The sequence below is a fragment of the Suncus etruscus genome, chromosome 6, assembly GCF_024139225.1.
Source record: "Suncus etruscus isolate mSunEtr1 chromosome 6, mSunEtr1.pri.cur, whole genome shotgun sequence".
NCBI lineage: Eukaryota > Metazoa > Chordata > Mammalia > Eulipotyphla > Soricidae > Suncus > Suncus etruscus.
In genome coordinates, this window is record NC_064853.1 from 118,785,768 (window position 1) to 118,801,640 (window position 15,873).

Consider the following 15,873-nt stretch of genomic DNA (forward strand, 5'->3'; position numbering starts at 1 on the left):
CTGGAAATCCTGCCTGCAAGACCCCGTCTTTTCACTAGAGGGAGGCAAAGTCTAGAGCAGTCTCGGACTGACAGCCTTTCTCCCAGGGGTGCTGGATGGAGCAAGAGGGAATGGATGAGGCACAGGCTGTGGAGATTGTTCCAGGGCTTTTCTTTCTTAACCAGACCTCATTTGGACTATCCACTCTGTCCTTGCTCTGTGCACTTACTTCCTGACATTTTGAGAGAACATCCTCCTTCACAAATTCCTGTTCCATCCATGGCTCAGGATTCACCCTAGCAGCTGCTTTTCTCTTTCAAAGGCCTTGTGGCTACAAAAGGTGGGAACCCACCTCTTTGGCAGGACAACAAAATAGTGGATGAATCTCCTTCCCATTCCAGAACCACAGGGTCTTCCCATCCAGCCATTCCCCTGTTCCACCCCCAGGGCATATTTCTTTCACGGAATTCCTTGGACTGGTGGTATGAGGTGGACGTGATTTTCCAAAGCAAAATCAAGGGGCTGTCTATGGAGGAAGGAGACAGGATGTTTTAATAGTCTCATACTCTACCCACTAAGCTAGCCTGGTGCTAGAGCCTGTGGTTTAGTACAGTAGATAGGACCTGTCCTTGGAATGCTGTGAATTCTAACTTGTCATCTATTTGACCATCCATCCATCCCTTTCTCCACCATCACTCACAGCCCACCCATCATCCATCCACCTATCTACCAACCCTCCCATCTCTTTTCCCTCCACCCCTCCCACCTCAGTCCACTCATCTATCCATCCATCCATTCACCCACCAATTCACCCACCCATCCATCTATCCATCCATCTCAGAGGTAGTCAATGTTGATTCCTGGCTTTATGTTCAGGTTAGGCTACCAACCAACCAACCAACCAACCAACCAACCAACCAACCAACCAGGTTTTATCCCTGGCACACAGATGTTTTCAGAGTACCCATCATGGGGATACCCTGAGAACATCATGCCTTGAGTACGCCAGGGTTCACTTCTGAGCAGAGTCAGGAACAGCTCCAGAACTACCATGTGTGGCTCAAACCCCTTCATAGAGAGGAAGAATTTAGGGGCTGGGTCGAAATAGCCAAGATCAGGTGCTCTGTAGAGGCCGCTCAGATTCTCTGCCTCCCCGCCTCTCCAACATGAAACTGTGCTCCCCCAAATCTAAACCACACACCAAAAAGGATCGTCTCTGTTTCCTCGGGGATAGACGGATGATAACTCATAACCTCAAAGGAGAGATGCTCGCAACACACAAGTAAGTTTCAGAAGGCGAAGGCGCGCGCGAGGCATGCCGGGACTTGTAGTCCTTTCCGGAGCGATCGGGCTCCCGTGCGCCTGCGCGGAGAGGCCGGCCCCACCGGGACGCATGCGCGGGCTGCGCGCGCGGGACTGCGCGCCATGGCGGTCCCCGCGGCTGCCTTGGGGCCCTCGGCGTTGGGTCCGAGCGGCCTGGGCTCCCTCGCTCCGTGGTGCTCGGTGAGCAGCGGTCCGACGCGCTACGTGCTGGGGATGCAGGAGCTGTTTCGCGGCCACAGCAAGACGCGCGAGTTCCCGGCGCACAGCGCCAAGGTGCACTCGGTGGCCTGGAGCTGCGACGGCCGGCGCCTGGCGTCGGGCTCCTTCGACAAGACGGCCAGCGTCTTCCTGCTGGAGAAGGACCGGCTGGTGAGCGGCGCCGGGGGCCCCGGGGTCTGGAGCGCCGAGGGGCGTGGCGGGCCCTCATGGTGGCTGTGGGAACGATCAGGATTACGGGGTGCTGCTGGTGGTGGTGGGACTCTGGGGCCGGCGAGGGGAGAAGCCAGCAGGGTGAGAGGAACAGCCCCGAGGCCAGGCTCCCTTGAATGAGTTGGAGAATTCCTCGCGGGGGACCCCCCTAAGACTTTGCAAGCAACCGCCCCGGGTTCTGGTCTTGGCATACCATCTGGTCCACCTAAACTATTCTAGGAGGCATCCCAGAGCTGGGTGTGACTCCAAATCAAACAAAAATGGTTTATTCATTTATTGATTTGGGGGGGGCATAGACACGTGTTGCTGAACATCGAACCTGGTGTGGCGTGAAAGTCAGTCTGTCTGTCGTACCCGTTATTAGAGTACATGAACTCTCACCCTAATAAATAGATCTATTTTTTTAATTACGTGTGGATTGGAGGGATAAAACAAGGGCTAAGGCAGTTATCCTGGACCCCTGATCAATCCTTGGCACCTTATAATGAACTCTTCCAGAAGTTATCCCTAAACATATCTATGAATATGCCCTGACTACCTGCCAATTAATGCCCCCCAGGTCTAAAACAACAACAACAACAACAACAAAGAGAAATCAGTTGTGGAGGCAAGCAGAGTGTGTGAAATGACATCTGGATTTTGGTCTTGCAGGTGAAAGAAAACAACTACCGGGGCCATGGAGATAGCGTAGACCAGCTTTGTTGGCACCCGAGTAATCCTGATCTCTTTGTCACTGCCTCTGGAGACAAAACCATCCGGATCTGGGACGTGAGGACCACCAAGTGCATTGCCACAGTGAACACTAAAGGTAATGATTCTGGGAGAAGGGCTTCGTGGTCATTCCAGGTGCTCCTTCTCTGATTGTAGTCGCTACTAGATAGAGGCAAATACAGAGTTGAGTCAGACCATCTCTATTTTCCAGGTGTTGATGTTTTTGTGCAGGGAGAGACAGAGGCATAAGAAAGTTGAGTTTTGTGGGGGACGGGGACAGAGAGCTAGTACAGTGGGTACTTGCACATGGCCAACCCGGGTTTGATCCCTGGCATCCTCTGTGGTTCCCTGAGCCCATCAAGAGGAATTTCCTGAGTTAAGAGCCAAGAGTCCAAGTAGATGAAAGGGTCTTGTGGGGCATTGATGGGGGGGACTAGGTTGGTACATGGTCTTATTTCTTCGTTTTGTTTTGTGACCTTATCCAGTAGTGCTTAGTTTGTAACACTTGGCTGTGTGCTAAGGAGTGATCCTCAGCAATGTTCAAGGGCCCATATGATTCAACTGGGGTTGGTTGCAGGTAAAATAAGTACCTTAACCGCTGTCTTGTCTCACTGGCCCATTATAGTATAACAGCCCTTGGATGGGGCTGGATGATGATGGGATGGAGGGATGAGGCCTTTCTCTGCCAGCCCAGGTCACGCGTCTTCAACCCCCTTCAGCCGGTGGGTCTGAGGGTTCAGGATAGAAGTGGGGAGAAAATCCACAGCAACCAGGTTTCAGAAGATATCAGCTTTATTCAAGGCCCTAGCCACTACCTCTGTGGCCTATAATCTTTTTTTTTTTTTTTTTTGAGTCACACTCAGCAGCCCTCAGGGGTTACTCCTGGCTCTACGCTCAGAAATCGCTCCTGGCAGGCTCGGGGGACCATATAGGATGCCGGGACTCGAACCACCATCCTTCTGTGTCTAAGGCAAACGTCTTACTGCTGTGCTATCTCTCCGGCTCTATGGCCTATAATCTTAAATCTCTCTAAGCATGCACCTTGTCCTGTTGACTTGTCTCCAGAGTAAGAGTAAAATGCTGGCACCAAGCATAGGACAGTGAGAAGTATCCTTAGTTGAGAAGTGGAGGAAGCCACTTACAATAACTTTTTCTTTTGAAAAGGAAAGATTATTGAAAAGTATAAGGGAAAGGAAATTCCCCAGCCAGGCAGGAACTTAAGTATAATAAGTTCTACCGTTACATTTTAATGTCTTTTTGGGAGAACAAAAATACCATCCCATTGTTGCTGTGTTATAAGTAAAGTGACTTAATAAAAATGTCTTTTGAGTGCCAAAGTGGTAGTGTAGCAGGTAGGGTATTTCCCTAGTATGCACCTGATTTGGGTTTGATATCCGTCACCCCATATTGTCTCCTGTGTCTGCTAGGAGTGATTCCTGAGCACAGGGGCAGGAGTAAGCCCTGAGCACCACTAGATATGGCCCAAACATATATACACACACCTGGATCTAGTCAAATTTTGAAACTTTTGGGGCAGGCAGAAGGCAGTACAGGGATAGTGATCATACGTGGCATATGAGTGTCTTGGTCTTGGGAAATGTTGTGTCAGATGGACTCAGATTCCAATCTGTAGGGCCGGAACAATAAAAACAGCAGGTAGTATGCTTCCCTTGCATGCAGCCAACCCAGGTCTGATCTCCAGTATTTCATGTTCCATTGGGCCCTGTCCCTGAATATAGAGCCAGGAGTAAGCCCTAAACTGTACTGGGTGTGGCCCCAAAACACAAAACAGTCTAATTTGTGTTTGAATCTTTGGGATTCAAGATTTAGCACTTGGACAGTTGAGTTCATCTCTGCCATTTGCTCGAAAATTGAGATGACACCAAGGGCCATGGAAGAAAGTGTGCTGAAGCAGGAAGTAGGCCACTGAGACCATGGGACTGACCCCTCCCCAAGCTGGCCAGCTTTATTAGTTACTTTCTACCCACTAGGATCTTCTAGGGCTTAGCTCCATCCTTCTGGTAGAACAGTGCACTTCCGTGTGTGAAGGAAGTGACGATGCCAGAGTGATAGTGCCATTTCTGTCTGGCTCACAGGGGAGAACATTAACATCTGCTGGAGTCCCGATGGACAGACCATTGCTGTGGGCAATAAGGATGACGTAGTGACCTTTATCGACGCCAAGACACACAGGTCCAAAGCCGAAGAACAGTTCAAGTTTGAAGTTAATGAGATCTCGTGGAACAATGACAATAACATGTTTTTCCTGACCAATGGCAACGGCTGTATTAACATCCTCAGGTGAGGGTGACCCTGTCGAGGGAACTCCCTTTCTACTTGCCTTTCTGTCTTATATGCTCATCATTAATCCTGTGCTGATAAATCTCTATTCTGGATGTCAGATTTCTACTTCAGGAAAGGTCTGTGGAAACAGTGCCTATGAGCCTGTGGTGGATAGCTGTGCTGAGTGTAAAAAAAAAAATCCTTCAATTTATCATTTCTTCCCTATGAATCCTTCTTTGAGGGGCCAGGAGGTAGATGGGTTGGGATCAATGGCAATGCTCAGGAGCTCTTCCTGGTTGTGCTCAGAAGTGACCCTGGTTGCTCACTGGACAACCATATGGAGTGCCAGGACCAGATTAACTGTGTGAGGTGAGCACTGTATTCCCTGTACTCTTCTTTCTGGCCCCTTTCCTGTATTTTCTTTAAATATGTTCTTTTATTTCCGCTGGACACAAAAATGTTACTGTGGGAAAGTCTTAAATATAATCTGCTTTTCTTTTTGGGCCGTACTTAGGCTTCTCAGGGTTTACTACTGGCTCTTTGCTCAGGGATCACTCATGTTGGTGCTCTGGGTTCTATATGTGTGGGAGTGTTTGAACCTGGCTCAGCTGGGTGCAGTATGCTCTCCCATCAGTATGTATAGTGGTTCTGGTTCCCTGTAATCTTTTCTTTTACTCTGAAGTCCATATCACCCTTGTTTTCTGGGGATGGGGGTACCAGGGTATCTCACTCTTAAGTCATGTTCTTTTTTTTGGGGGTGGGGGGAGAAACCAGGCAGCAGTAAGGGTTACTCCTGGCTCTACTTAGAAATCACTCCTGGCAGGCTCAGGAGGCCATATGAAATGCTGGTGATAGAACCCAGGTCCTTCCCAGGTCGGCTGCATGTAAGGCATCACTCCGGCTCCTTTATGTTCTTTTTTTTTTTTTTTTTTTTTTTTTTTTTTTGGTTTTTGGGCCACACCCAGCGGTACTCAGGGGTTACTCCTAGCTGTCTGCTCAGAAATAGCTCCTGGCAGGCACAGGGGACCATATGGGACACCGGGATTCAAACCAACCACCTTTGGTCCTGGATCGGCTGCTTGCAAGGCAAACGCCGCTGTGCTATCTCTCCGGGCCCCCTTATGTTCTTTTTAAGACTTTTGGGCCATACCTTGAGTGCATGGGAGTACACTATGGGATGCCAGAGATAGAACCTGGGTCAGTGCATGTAAGGCAAGTGCCCTCTCCACTGTCCTATCGTCTGGGCTGATTTTTGAGTGTGTGCTTGGGTCCTCTTTCCTGGTTCTTCACATCCCAAAACTCTGTGGTTTGATTGTGCATTCACATGCTCTCTTTCTCTTTTCTTTCTCTTTTCTTTTTCCCATTTTCTTTCTCTTTTCTTTCTCTTTCTCCTTCTCTTCTTTCTCTTCTCATTTTTTAGCTACCCAGAGCTGAAACCTGTGCAGTCCATCAACGCCCACCCTTCCAACTGCATCTGCATCAAGTTCGATCCTATGGGCAAGTACTTTGCCACAGGCAGCGCGGATGCTCTGGTCAGCCTCTGGGATGTGGATGAGCTAGTGTGTGTGCGGTGCTTTTCCAGGTCAGTGGTTTGCCCAACCCTGGGTGGGCTGGGCCAGTGTGCGGCTGGCTTAGGCTGCTCTAACGTGTCCTCTGTTCCTCTCCATTGCAGGCTGGATTGGCCTGTGAGGACCCTTAGTTTTAGCCACGATGGGAAAATGCTGGCATCTGCGTCTGAAGACCACTTTATTGACATTGCTGAAGTGGAGACAGGTAATGGTGCTGTATTCCATTTCAACAGGCGGACAGTTTTCCAGACCACCACTCTTGTTGCTGTGTGTGTGTGTTGTGTGTGTGTGTGTGTGTGTGTGTGTGTGTGTGTGTGTGTGTGTGTCAGGGGCCTGCTGCACATCCTTGCACTCATATTTTGCTGGGTTGCTTGTAGAGGAGATGGGGTAGCTTTTCAGTCCGGGATACTTGTGGCTCAGTGAGGTGGTTGTACGCCTTTTGTTGTCTTGAGGAGTGACTCTCTTAGTGGGGGCCCACACAATGGGTGTGATGCTTTCAGGGCTGGGGCGTGTTTGTGGAGTCTCCCTTCTTGGCTGTGGCGTTTGTGCATTCTTTTCCATGTGATGCTTATAGGCGGGTGGGGTTTGCACCTCTTGTGATCGCTCCTGGCTACCGCTCCTTTGAGTGCATCCTTTGAGGATGTACTGCAGTACTTCGTGGGCACACACTGCTGCTTGGCTGGTGTGGGGTGCATGTGGGAAACTGGGGGTTCAACGCATGACCAGACACTTGCAAGGCAAGACACTCTTAGCTATGCCTCTGGCCACCTTAATGGACATCTTTTTATCTTGGGCCTGCATGGTCCTATCACTCCTGTGTTTTTGCCAGCCTCTGTGCACTGCAGTTGTAGAACCAGATTTGTCTCCTTACTTGTTAACCCATAGTTAGGAAGGAGGAAGCAGTGGGAACAGGACCGAGCTGAAGGAAGGTGTTGAGGGAGATGTTCTGCATTTTATGGCTTGTCATTCCTCCATTATGCTGGTAATTTGGAAGTCTAGAAAGGATGAAGAGGAACATCAGGTTTACAGTCAAACCCAGTTTTCTGAGCACAATGTTTGCTTTCTGCCTTCGCTCTCAGTGAGCTCCAAATAGGGCATCTCTGGGGCCAGAACAATAGTACAGTGAGAGGGTGCTTGCCTTGCACACAACCAATCTGCGTTTGATCCCCAGCATTCTATATGGTTTTCCAAGCCCACCAGAAGTAATTCCTAAGTGCAGAACCAGGAGTAACTCCTGACCATCTCTGGGCTTGGTTTCAGAAAGCAAAAAAAAAAAAAAAAAAAAAAAAAAAAAAAAAAAAAAAAGAAAGCATATTTAAATTGATGCTTTGAAACATTTAGATGAGGCCCGGAGAGATAGCACAGCAGTGTTTGCCTTGCAAGCAGCCGATCCAGGACCAAAGGTGGTTGGTTCGAATCCTGGTGTCCCATACGGTCCCCTGTGCCTGCCAGGAGCTATTTCTGAGCAGACAGCCAGGAGTAACCCCTGAGCATCGCCGGGTGTGGCCCAAAAACCAAAAAAAAAAAAAAAAAAAAAAAGAAACATTTAGTATGACTATCTTGTCATACTAGACTGACTGCCTTGCCATTTTTGTTTTGGGGGTTTTGGTTTTATAGTTTGTTTTGTTTTTGGACCACATCAGGCAATTCTCAGGACTGGCACCACACTCAGGAATCACTCTTGGCAGGACTTGGGGGACCCTAGGTAGTACTGGGCCCTTTGCAAGACAGGCATCTTCCTGTCTGTCCTATTGCTCTGGTCCCCTGACCAAATCTGTCTGTGCATTGTTTTGTTTGGGAGCCACACTTGGCAGTGTTGGGAGACACCATGCGGTGTGGAGACAGACCCAGGGCTCCTGCGTGCAATACCTATGCCTGGCCCTTCAGCTGTTGCCCTTACTCTACCATACCTTTTATTTATTTATTTATTTATTTTTTGGTGGGGGTCACACCTGGGTGTGCAGAGGGGAGGGTTTACTCTTGGCTCTTTACTCAGGAATCACTCCTGGTAGTGCTTGGGGGACCGCATAGGATGCTGGTTAGTTGTATGTGCAGGGCAAGCATCCTCTCTGCTGTACTGTCACTCTGCCCCTGTCTTATAAATTAATTAAACACCTTGAGATTACAAAGTTACAAATACATGAGTTACATGTATATAACTCACATATGAGAAACGTGAGTTACAAAGTTGTTCATGATTGTTATTCACATGTCCACCACCCATCTCTTCACCAGTGCACATTTCCTGCATCTACTGTTCCTAGTTCCTCTTCCCCACTTCTTTGGCAGACAATCCCCCCCACCACCACTTTTCTCCCTTTTAGACATTGTGATTTGCAGTACTGTTACTGAAGGGGTATCTATCATGCATATTACTTTACCTCCTTTTAGCCCTCAGTTCTTTTCAGACCTTCTTTCTTTTCAGCCCTCACAGTGAGTGATCATTTTCAACTATTATTGTCATAATTGCCACTTCTCTGCCCTAACTGCAAGCTTCATACCATGGACCAGTCTTCCTGGCCCTCATTTCAGTTGCCGTCAGACAACAGATCAGTTTTTAAATGGGCTGCACAACTCTGCATGTTTTCCTATGATTTCCTTACCCCAAAAGTTGAGGAAAAAAAGGCCTGAGAGACAGGACAGCAGATAAAGTAGTTTCCTTGCACACTGCTGACCTCGCTTAGGTCCTCAGCACCCAAAGAGCCCCATTGAGCTCCACCCAGAGTGATCCTTGAGTGCAGAGCCAGAAGTCAGTCCTGAGCACTATCAGATGTAGCCTCCCCCAAATAAAAAAAAAATCCAAAAACAGTATCAGTGACAGTTTAATCAAACTGAAGAACTTGACCGCTTCAGGCAAATCCTGCTTTATACTGTCAAGTGGAAAGGCAGGATTATGTTTGGAGGTGGGGGGGGTGTGGGCAAACTAAGGGATGGTGGTTTTGTTGCAGGCACTGGTTTTATAGCCAGGAGCCTTGGACAAAGGGTTTTTCTCTCTTCACTCGGCCTTCTGGGCTGCTGGCTTTGCTGTTAGTTCCTAATGTGGGGTGTGGTGTGCACCCTGATTGGATGTGCTGACTTGTCACCCATCAAGGGCTTGGGGTAAAGGCTCTTCCTTGCTTGCTGGCACAGGACTGCATGGTCTGCACTGCAGAAGGGGGCGATGATCTCCCTACTTTGGTCTCCAGGGCCAGCCTCTGGGAGCATGGTGGCATGTTGCCCGGTGAGCTTGCTCAGTCGCCTTGCATATTGACCGGCTTTTCTGTGTTGATTTTTGTAGGCGACAAGCTATGGGAGGTGCAGTGCGAGTCCCCGACCTTCACAGTGGCCTGGCACCCCAAAAGGCCTCTGCTTGCATTTGCTTGTGATGACAAAGATGGCAAATACGACAGCAGTCGGGAAGCAGGCACGGTGAAGCTCTTCGGGCTCCCAAATGACTCCTGACGGGACTCTCTGCTCAGGGCCGGGTGGGGCAGGAGGAGAGTGGGGGGCTGCCAAGCCTGGACCAACCCTTCTTGTTTCCTACGGCAGTGATGCTGCCTTGACTCTGTCAATGAATGTTTGTTAACTTTAGCTTCTAGGACATGGTTGAACCCCCATGTTCTGCCCCCATGTTCTGGGCTCCTCAGGGCCCCTAGTATTTTCTGATCTAGACCCCATTCACTTGGTTTCTGTTCTTACCCAGTTTGGGGAGGAGGTTGAGCAGGGGGCCAGTGTGGACGAGGTGATACTCTTTAGTTTTTTGGGTGACACCCAGCCATACTCAGGGCTTACTCCTGCTCTATACTCAGGAGTCACTCCTGACAGTACCAAGAGGGCCCTATGGGATGCTAGGGATCTAAACTGGGTGGGCTGTGCTCCCCCTTGTACCATTACTCTGGCCCTAAGAGATGGTGCTTGTCTTATGCAAAAAAGACTGTTTTGAGACTTGAGCCTTTAATAAACAGATTTTAAAAAACTATAGTGGCATTTCTGTGGTGATATCGTTAATGTGGTGCGATTATTCCCCACTTACCTACCGTCTTGTCAAAATCTCCAAAGGTTGGGCCAGAGCAAAAGGACCACAAGGAGGACACTTGCATGCAGCCAACCTGGGTTTGATTCCCAGCATCTCAGGAGTGATCCCTGAGTGCAGAGGCAGGAATTAGCTCTGAACACTACTGGGTGTAGCCCCAAAATAGACAAAAAATCCCTAAAGATGGTTTTAGCAGGAGGTTAACATCAAAGATGCTGCCAAGATCATGGGCGAGAGTGCCCTTTCAGCTCTTTCCAGTTCTGTTGCTGGATACCTGGCCTCAGACTCAGAAAGGAACCCTGTTATCACCTCAAGAAAACCCTGTGGCCCATTGGAAAAATCCAATCCACAGAGAAGTAGAACTGGATATGGAGATCCAATTGGGAATCAGGAATTGGGAAGTCCAGGCTAGAAACAGTGTTGAGAGTAAGAACCCAGTCAGTACATTAGGGACGGTAACCCAGATTCGATATCTGACATTCCATACGATCCCCTGAGTACTGCCAGGAATGATTCCCTGAGCACATAATCAGGAGAAAACCCTGAAGGGAGGTCTCTTGAGATGGGATTTTTTCCCCCCTTGGATTTTGTCCCTGCACCACTTGGTCCCTTAAACAAAGAACCTCCAACACTGGAACCAGAACTTGGGTTCTGTACTTCCCAGAGGGAAGGTTGGGTGAGTTAATTCTGACAGAAGCTTGGTTTCACGCCAGGATGACTGGTCCTGGTCCTGTATCCTTTGATTTCCTGAGCACTGTCAGGAATAACCTCTTTGCATTGTTGGCCATGGACTTCCCTAAACCAAAAAAGTGAAACAGGAAAATTAGACCAGTGCCTGCTTTGGGCAAGCAGAGCTTGTTTGAACTGTCAGATCACAATGAAGTGGATTATGTGGGACATTGCTAGCTGTGAACAGTGTCTTGTGAACATATATTTTGACATATGTATGTATAGACTTGGGTATGGGGAGAGGGAGAGCAAGCATGACTCAATAAGTGAAGTTTGTAGAGTTGGGATAAAAATGCGTTTGGAAAAGCAGAAAGAAAAATATCCCTATCACCAAGTGCTATCACTATTAGCATTATGACATATAATGAATGCACTGGAGTTTCCATATGTACATAAATAAGCATTCATCTGTATTTTTTGTTTGTTTTTGGGTCACATCCGGTGGCACTCAGGGGTTACTCCTGGCTCTGTGCTCAGAAATCGCTCCTGGCAGGCTCGGGGGACCATATGGGATTCTGGGATTCGAACCACCATCCATCCTGGATTGGTTGCGTGCAAGGCAAATGCCCTACTGTTGTACTACCTCTCTGGCCCACTCGTCTGTATTTTTAAAATTAATTTATTTTTGAGTCACCATAACTACAGTTGAGTTTCAGGCATACAATGGTCCAGCACCCATCCCCTTCACTGGGTTTCCTTCCACCAGTGTCCCAAGTTTCTCTCCTTCCAGTCCCGCCATTTTTTTTTTTTACGTTTTCTTTTAGGCCCTATGTTTTTTTTTGTTGTTTGTTTTTTTTTGTTTGTTTGTTTTTGGGCCACACCCGGTGACGCTCAGGGGTTACTCCTGGCTATGCACTCAGAAGTCGCTCCTGGCTAGGGGGACCATATGGGACACCGGAGGATCGAACCTCGGTCCGTCCAAGGCTAGCGCAGGCAAGGCAGGCACCTTACCTCTAGCACCACCGCCCGGCCCCCTTTACAGTACTGTTACTGCTAAGGTTTCATGCATAACAAACACTTTGCACTTTTCAGCATATCCTCCAGAGTGATCATTTCCTCGACTACACTACTGTAGTAGTGGTCCCCTCCCTGTTCTGTCCTCTGTGCTCTCACCCGCCCCCCTGGTGGTATGAAGACTGGTTCTCATGGTCTCTTGTTCATCTGTATTTTTAATTTATTTGATTTAGGCCACACTGATGGTCTTTGGGGGAGAAAACTCTGGGCCTGGTTGTTCTGGGAGTCTCTCCTCACTGAGCATTAGGTCCATGCAGATGCTTTTGCTCCAGCCTGTTGACCTCTCTCTGTGTGACTGACTCCCTGAGCTTTTTTTTTTTTTTAACCTTTTGGGTGCTTTTGGGCCACACTTTTAGTGCCTGGGGGCTTCTGGCCCAGTGTGTGGAGCTGTCACTTGATACTGAGGGACCAGTATGTGCTGATAACGGACTGGGCCTTCTGCGTGTGAAGCATGTGGTCTAGCCTTTTGGTTTCTGACTGACTGTGAGTGCCTTTGGGTCCAGACATCAAGTGAAACACCATGAGATGCTTACTCTTATTACGTGAGATCACACTCAGCCAAGTAGACAGTATGTTCTCAAAGGTTCCCGAACATTCCCCGTGTCACAAACCCTTGACAATACCTGCTGCCTGCTGTTGTCTGCAGCCCCCTTAGATGCCTGAATCCCCTTTCCCAAGCACAGGCATTATTCTTCCTCCACATACTTGTTCTGGGACCATCCTCAGCTCTAAGTTTACATCTAGGCCTGCCTGTGGCTAGGAGCAAGTGCCCCTGAGCTCCTGAGCATCTCCTGAGACCAGGTGCTCTCAGGAGCAGCTTGAACTCAGGCTGAACAGTATGGAGGGTCTGATGAGGGGACGGGCCCTGTCATGTGAGGTTCAGAGTAAAAATGAGAGGGGCCGGCGATGTGACGCTAGAGGTAAGGTGTCTGCCTTGCAAGCACTAGCCAAGGAAGGACCACGGTTCGATCCCCCGGCATCCCATATGGTCCCCCCAAGCCAGGGGCAATTTCTGAGCGCTTAGCCAGGAGTAACCCCTGAGCGTTAAACGGGTGTGGCCCGAAAAAACCAAAAAAAAAAAAAATGAGAGAATATGTGTGTATATGTGTGTGGTGTTATGGGAGCTCAGTAGAATGTGGTGAGGGTAGGGAAGCTGACTGAGTGTAATGTATGACATTTGTGTCAGGTCATTCGGGTACGAATACTTGGGATTGGGGTCTGTACACTCAGGCTCTTGTAAAACTGAAGTCCTTTATTTTTTGTTTTGTTTTTGGAGGAGTCACACTCCACAATGCTCAGGACCTACATTCAACATAATGGGGTAGGGGGTAGGTTCTGGGGGATTTAGACTGTAGACCAGGACCAGAAAGTCTTAGTAAAGTGGATTGAACACTTGCCTTGCACACGGCTGACCCAGGTTTGACCCCTGACATCCCATAGGGTTCCAAGAACCTCCAGGAATCCTGGAGTTTGGAGCCAGGAGTAAGCCCTGAGAACGTCCAGGTGTGGCCCATAAACACATTTAAAAAATGAGGGGCCGGCGAGGTGGAGCTAGAGGTAAGGTGTCTGCCTTGCAAGCGCTAGCCAAGGAAGGACTACGGTTCGATCCCCCGGCGTCCCATATGGTCCCCCCAAGCCAGGGGCAATTTCTGAGTGCTTAGCCAGGAGTAACCCCTGAGCATCAAACGGGTGTGGTCCGAAAAACCAAAAAAAAAAAAAAAAAAAAAAAAAAGAACAAAAATGGGGCCGGTGAGGTAAGGTGTCTAGAGGTAAGGTGTCCTTTGCCTTGCAAATGCTAGACAAGGAAGGACCGAGGTTCAATCCCCCGGTGTTCGATCCCATATGGTTCCCCCAAGCTAGGGGCAATTTCTGAGCACTTAGCCAGGAGTAACCCCTGAGCATCAAATGGGTATGGCCCAAAAAACCAAAAAAAAAAAAAAAGGAATAAAAAATTGGGGCCGGAGAGATAGCACAGCAGTTGGGCAGGTGGCCTTGCACGCGGCCCACCGGGGACTGACCCAGGTTCGGTTACTGGCATCCCACATGGTCCCCTGAGTCTGCCAGGAACATTTTCTGAGCTCAGATCTAGGAGTAGCCCCTGAGTGCCGCTGGGTGTGGCCCAAAAAGCCAAAGAAAAAATAAAAATAAATAGGGGCCATAGAGATAGCATGGTAATAGAGCCTTGCAAGCAGCCGACCCAGGATGGATGGTGATTCGAATCCCGGCATCCTTTATGGTCCCCTGTGCCTGCCAGGAGTGATTTCTTTCTTTTTATTTCTTTTTGTTTTTTGGGTCACACCCAGCAGCGCTCAGGGGTTACTCCTGGCTCTAGGCTCAGAAATTGCCCCTGGCAGGTACAGGGGACCATATGGGATGCCAGGATTAGAACCATTGTCCTTCTGCATGCCAGGCAAACGCCTTACCTTTATGCTATCTCTCCAGCCCCACCATGAGTGATTTCTGAGCGCAGAGCCAGGAGTAACCCCTGAGCGCCTCCAGGTGTGACCCTCCAAAAACAAAAATAAATAAATAAACAAAACAAACCCCCAAACCAAGGCACCTGGTGATAGCGAAGTGGGCAGGGCCTTGCACATGGCCTACAATCCCCGGCATCCTATAGGATCCTCTGAGCCTGCAAGGAGTAATTCCTGAGTACAGAGCCAGGAGTGAGCCCTAAGCAATCCTGGGGGTGTTCCCCGCCAAAAAAAAATCCAATAAAACCAACCAAACTGAGTTCCTTGTCCTCATTCATCATTTCTTATGTGGCCATTAGGGGGCAGTAGAGTCCAGGTTACGTGGGCCTGGGGGGAGCCCTGGGAAATTACAGCCTGGGTTTCTCTGATTTTCTTCCTTCCTGGTCCCCAGCATATTGGAGGTTTGCACCTGACTGTCCCCTCCTACCTGCTTCTGGGCACTTTCTGGCGTTTGAGGAGAACACTGAGCTTTGCAAGGTACCTTCTGGCTCTTGCTTGTCTCCTCCCCACTGAGCTTGGGCCAAACCACCTTCGTGGCACTTCTACCAGCTTCAAATTCAGACTGTTCCATCCTGCCGGCACCCCCTGCACCCCAACCTCTCCTGCTCCCTTGGAGCCTGTGGGTGGAGATGCTAAGGGAATTCATTTTGCAGGTCTGCTAAAAGCTGGGCTTAGTGGGTGTGGGGTGGAGGACTGGCAGACCATACTGGCTGGATCGTTCAAAGTCAGGACAGTGAATTGTCAAGGTCACAGGAAGTAGGGAGGGTACCCACTGTCACTCCAGAAGCTGGTGTCTCATCATTTTGGTTCTGTTTTGGTGTTACACCAGTGGCACTCAGGTTACTTCTGGCTATGCACTCAGGAATTGCTCCTACTGGGGCTTGAACATGTGGGATGCTGGGGATCGAACCCAGTTGGACACCTGTAAGACAAGAATCCTCCCTGCTGGGCCCGGAGAGATAGCACAGCGGCGTTTGCCTTGCAAGCAGCCAATCCAGAACCAAAGGTGGTTGGTTCGAATCCCGGTGTCCCATATGGTTCCCCGTGCCTGCCAGGAGCTATTTCTGAGCAGACAGCCAGGAGTAACCCCTGAGCATCGCCGGGTGTGGCCAAAAAACCAAAAAAAAAAAAGAAAAAGAATCCTGCTGCATTGTCACTCTGGACCCTGGTCTAACTCTTTTTTTTTGTTGTTGTTTTGTTTTGTTTTGTTTTGTTTTTGGGCCACATCCGGTAACACTCAGGGGTTATGCCTTATACCCTGCGCTACCCTCCGGCCCCCTGGTGTCTACTTCTTTTTTTGTTTGTTTTTTTTGTTTTTTTTTTTGGGTCATACGCAGCAGCACTCGGGCTA

At 49.1% G+C, this 15,873-nt stretch overlaps 3 protein-coding genes across 3 annotated transcripts in view; 2 read left to right on the forward strand and 1 right to left on the reverse strand.

The window, feature by feature from the left end:
- Positions 1-15,873, reverse strand: part of FAF2 (Fas associated factor family member 2) — a 475,675-nt gene that overhangs the window by 200,937 nt on the left and 258,865 nt on the right. The gene's annotated exons all lie outside the window — the stretch shown is intronic.
- KIAA1191 (KIAA1191 ortholog) overlaps positions 1-15,873 on the forward strand; it is a 508,491-nt gene that overhangs the window by 97,355 nt on the left and 395,263 nt on the right. The window lies entirely within an intron of this gene.
- Positions 1,393-10,251, forward strand: THOC3 (THO complex subunit 3). The gene is made up of 6 exons (XM_049775751.1): positions 1,393-1,671; positions 2,383-2,539; positions 4,539-4,743; positions 6,146-6,307; positions 6,398-6,498; positions 9,571-10,251. The coding sequence occupies exons 1-6, from the start codon at positions 1,405-1,407 to the stop codon at positions 9,732-9,734; spliced, it is 1,056 nt and encodes a 351-aa protein (XP_049631708.1). The 5' UTR covers positions 1,393-1,404; the 3' UTR covers positions 9,735-10,251.

Excerpts from the sequence above, each read along its gene's own strand:
- THOC3 (XM_049775751.1), top strand. The coding sequence starts at position 1,405 with ATGGCGGTCCCCGCGGCTGCCTTGGGGCCCTCGGCGTTGGGTCCGAGC. Across the intron at positions 1,672-2,382 it reads TGCTGGAGAAGGACCGGCTG|GTGAAAGAAAACAACTACCG; the intron begins GTGAGCGGCGCC and ends TTGGTCTTGCAG. Across the intron at positions 4,744-6,145 it reads GGCTGTATTAACATCCTCAG|CTACCCAGAGCTGAAACCTG; the intron begins GTGAGGGTGACC and ends CTCATTTTTTAG.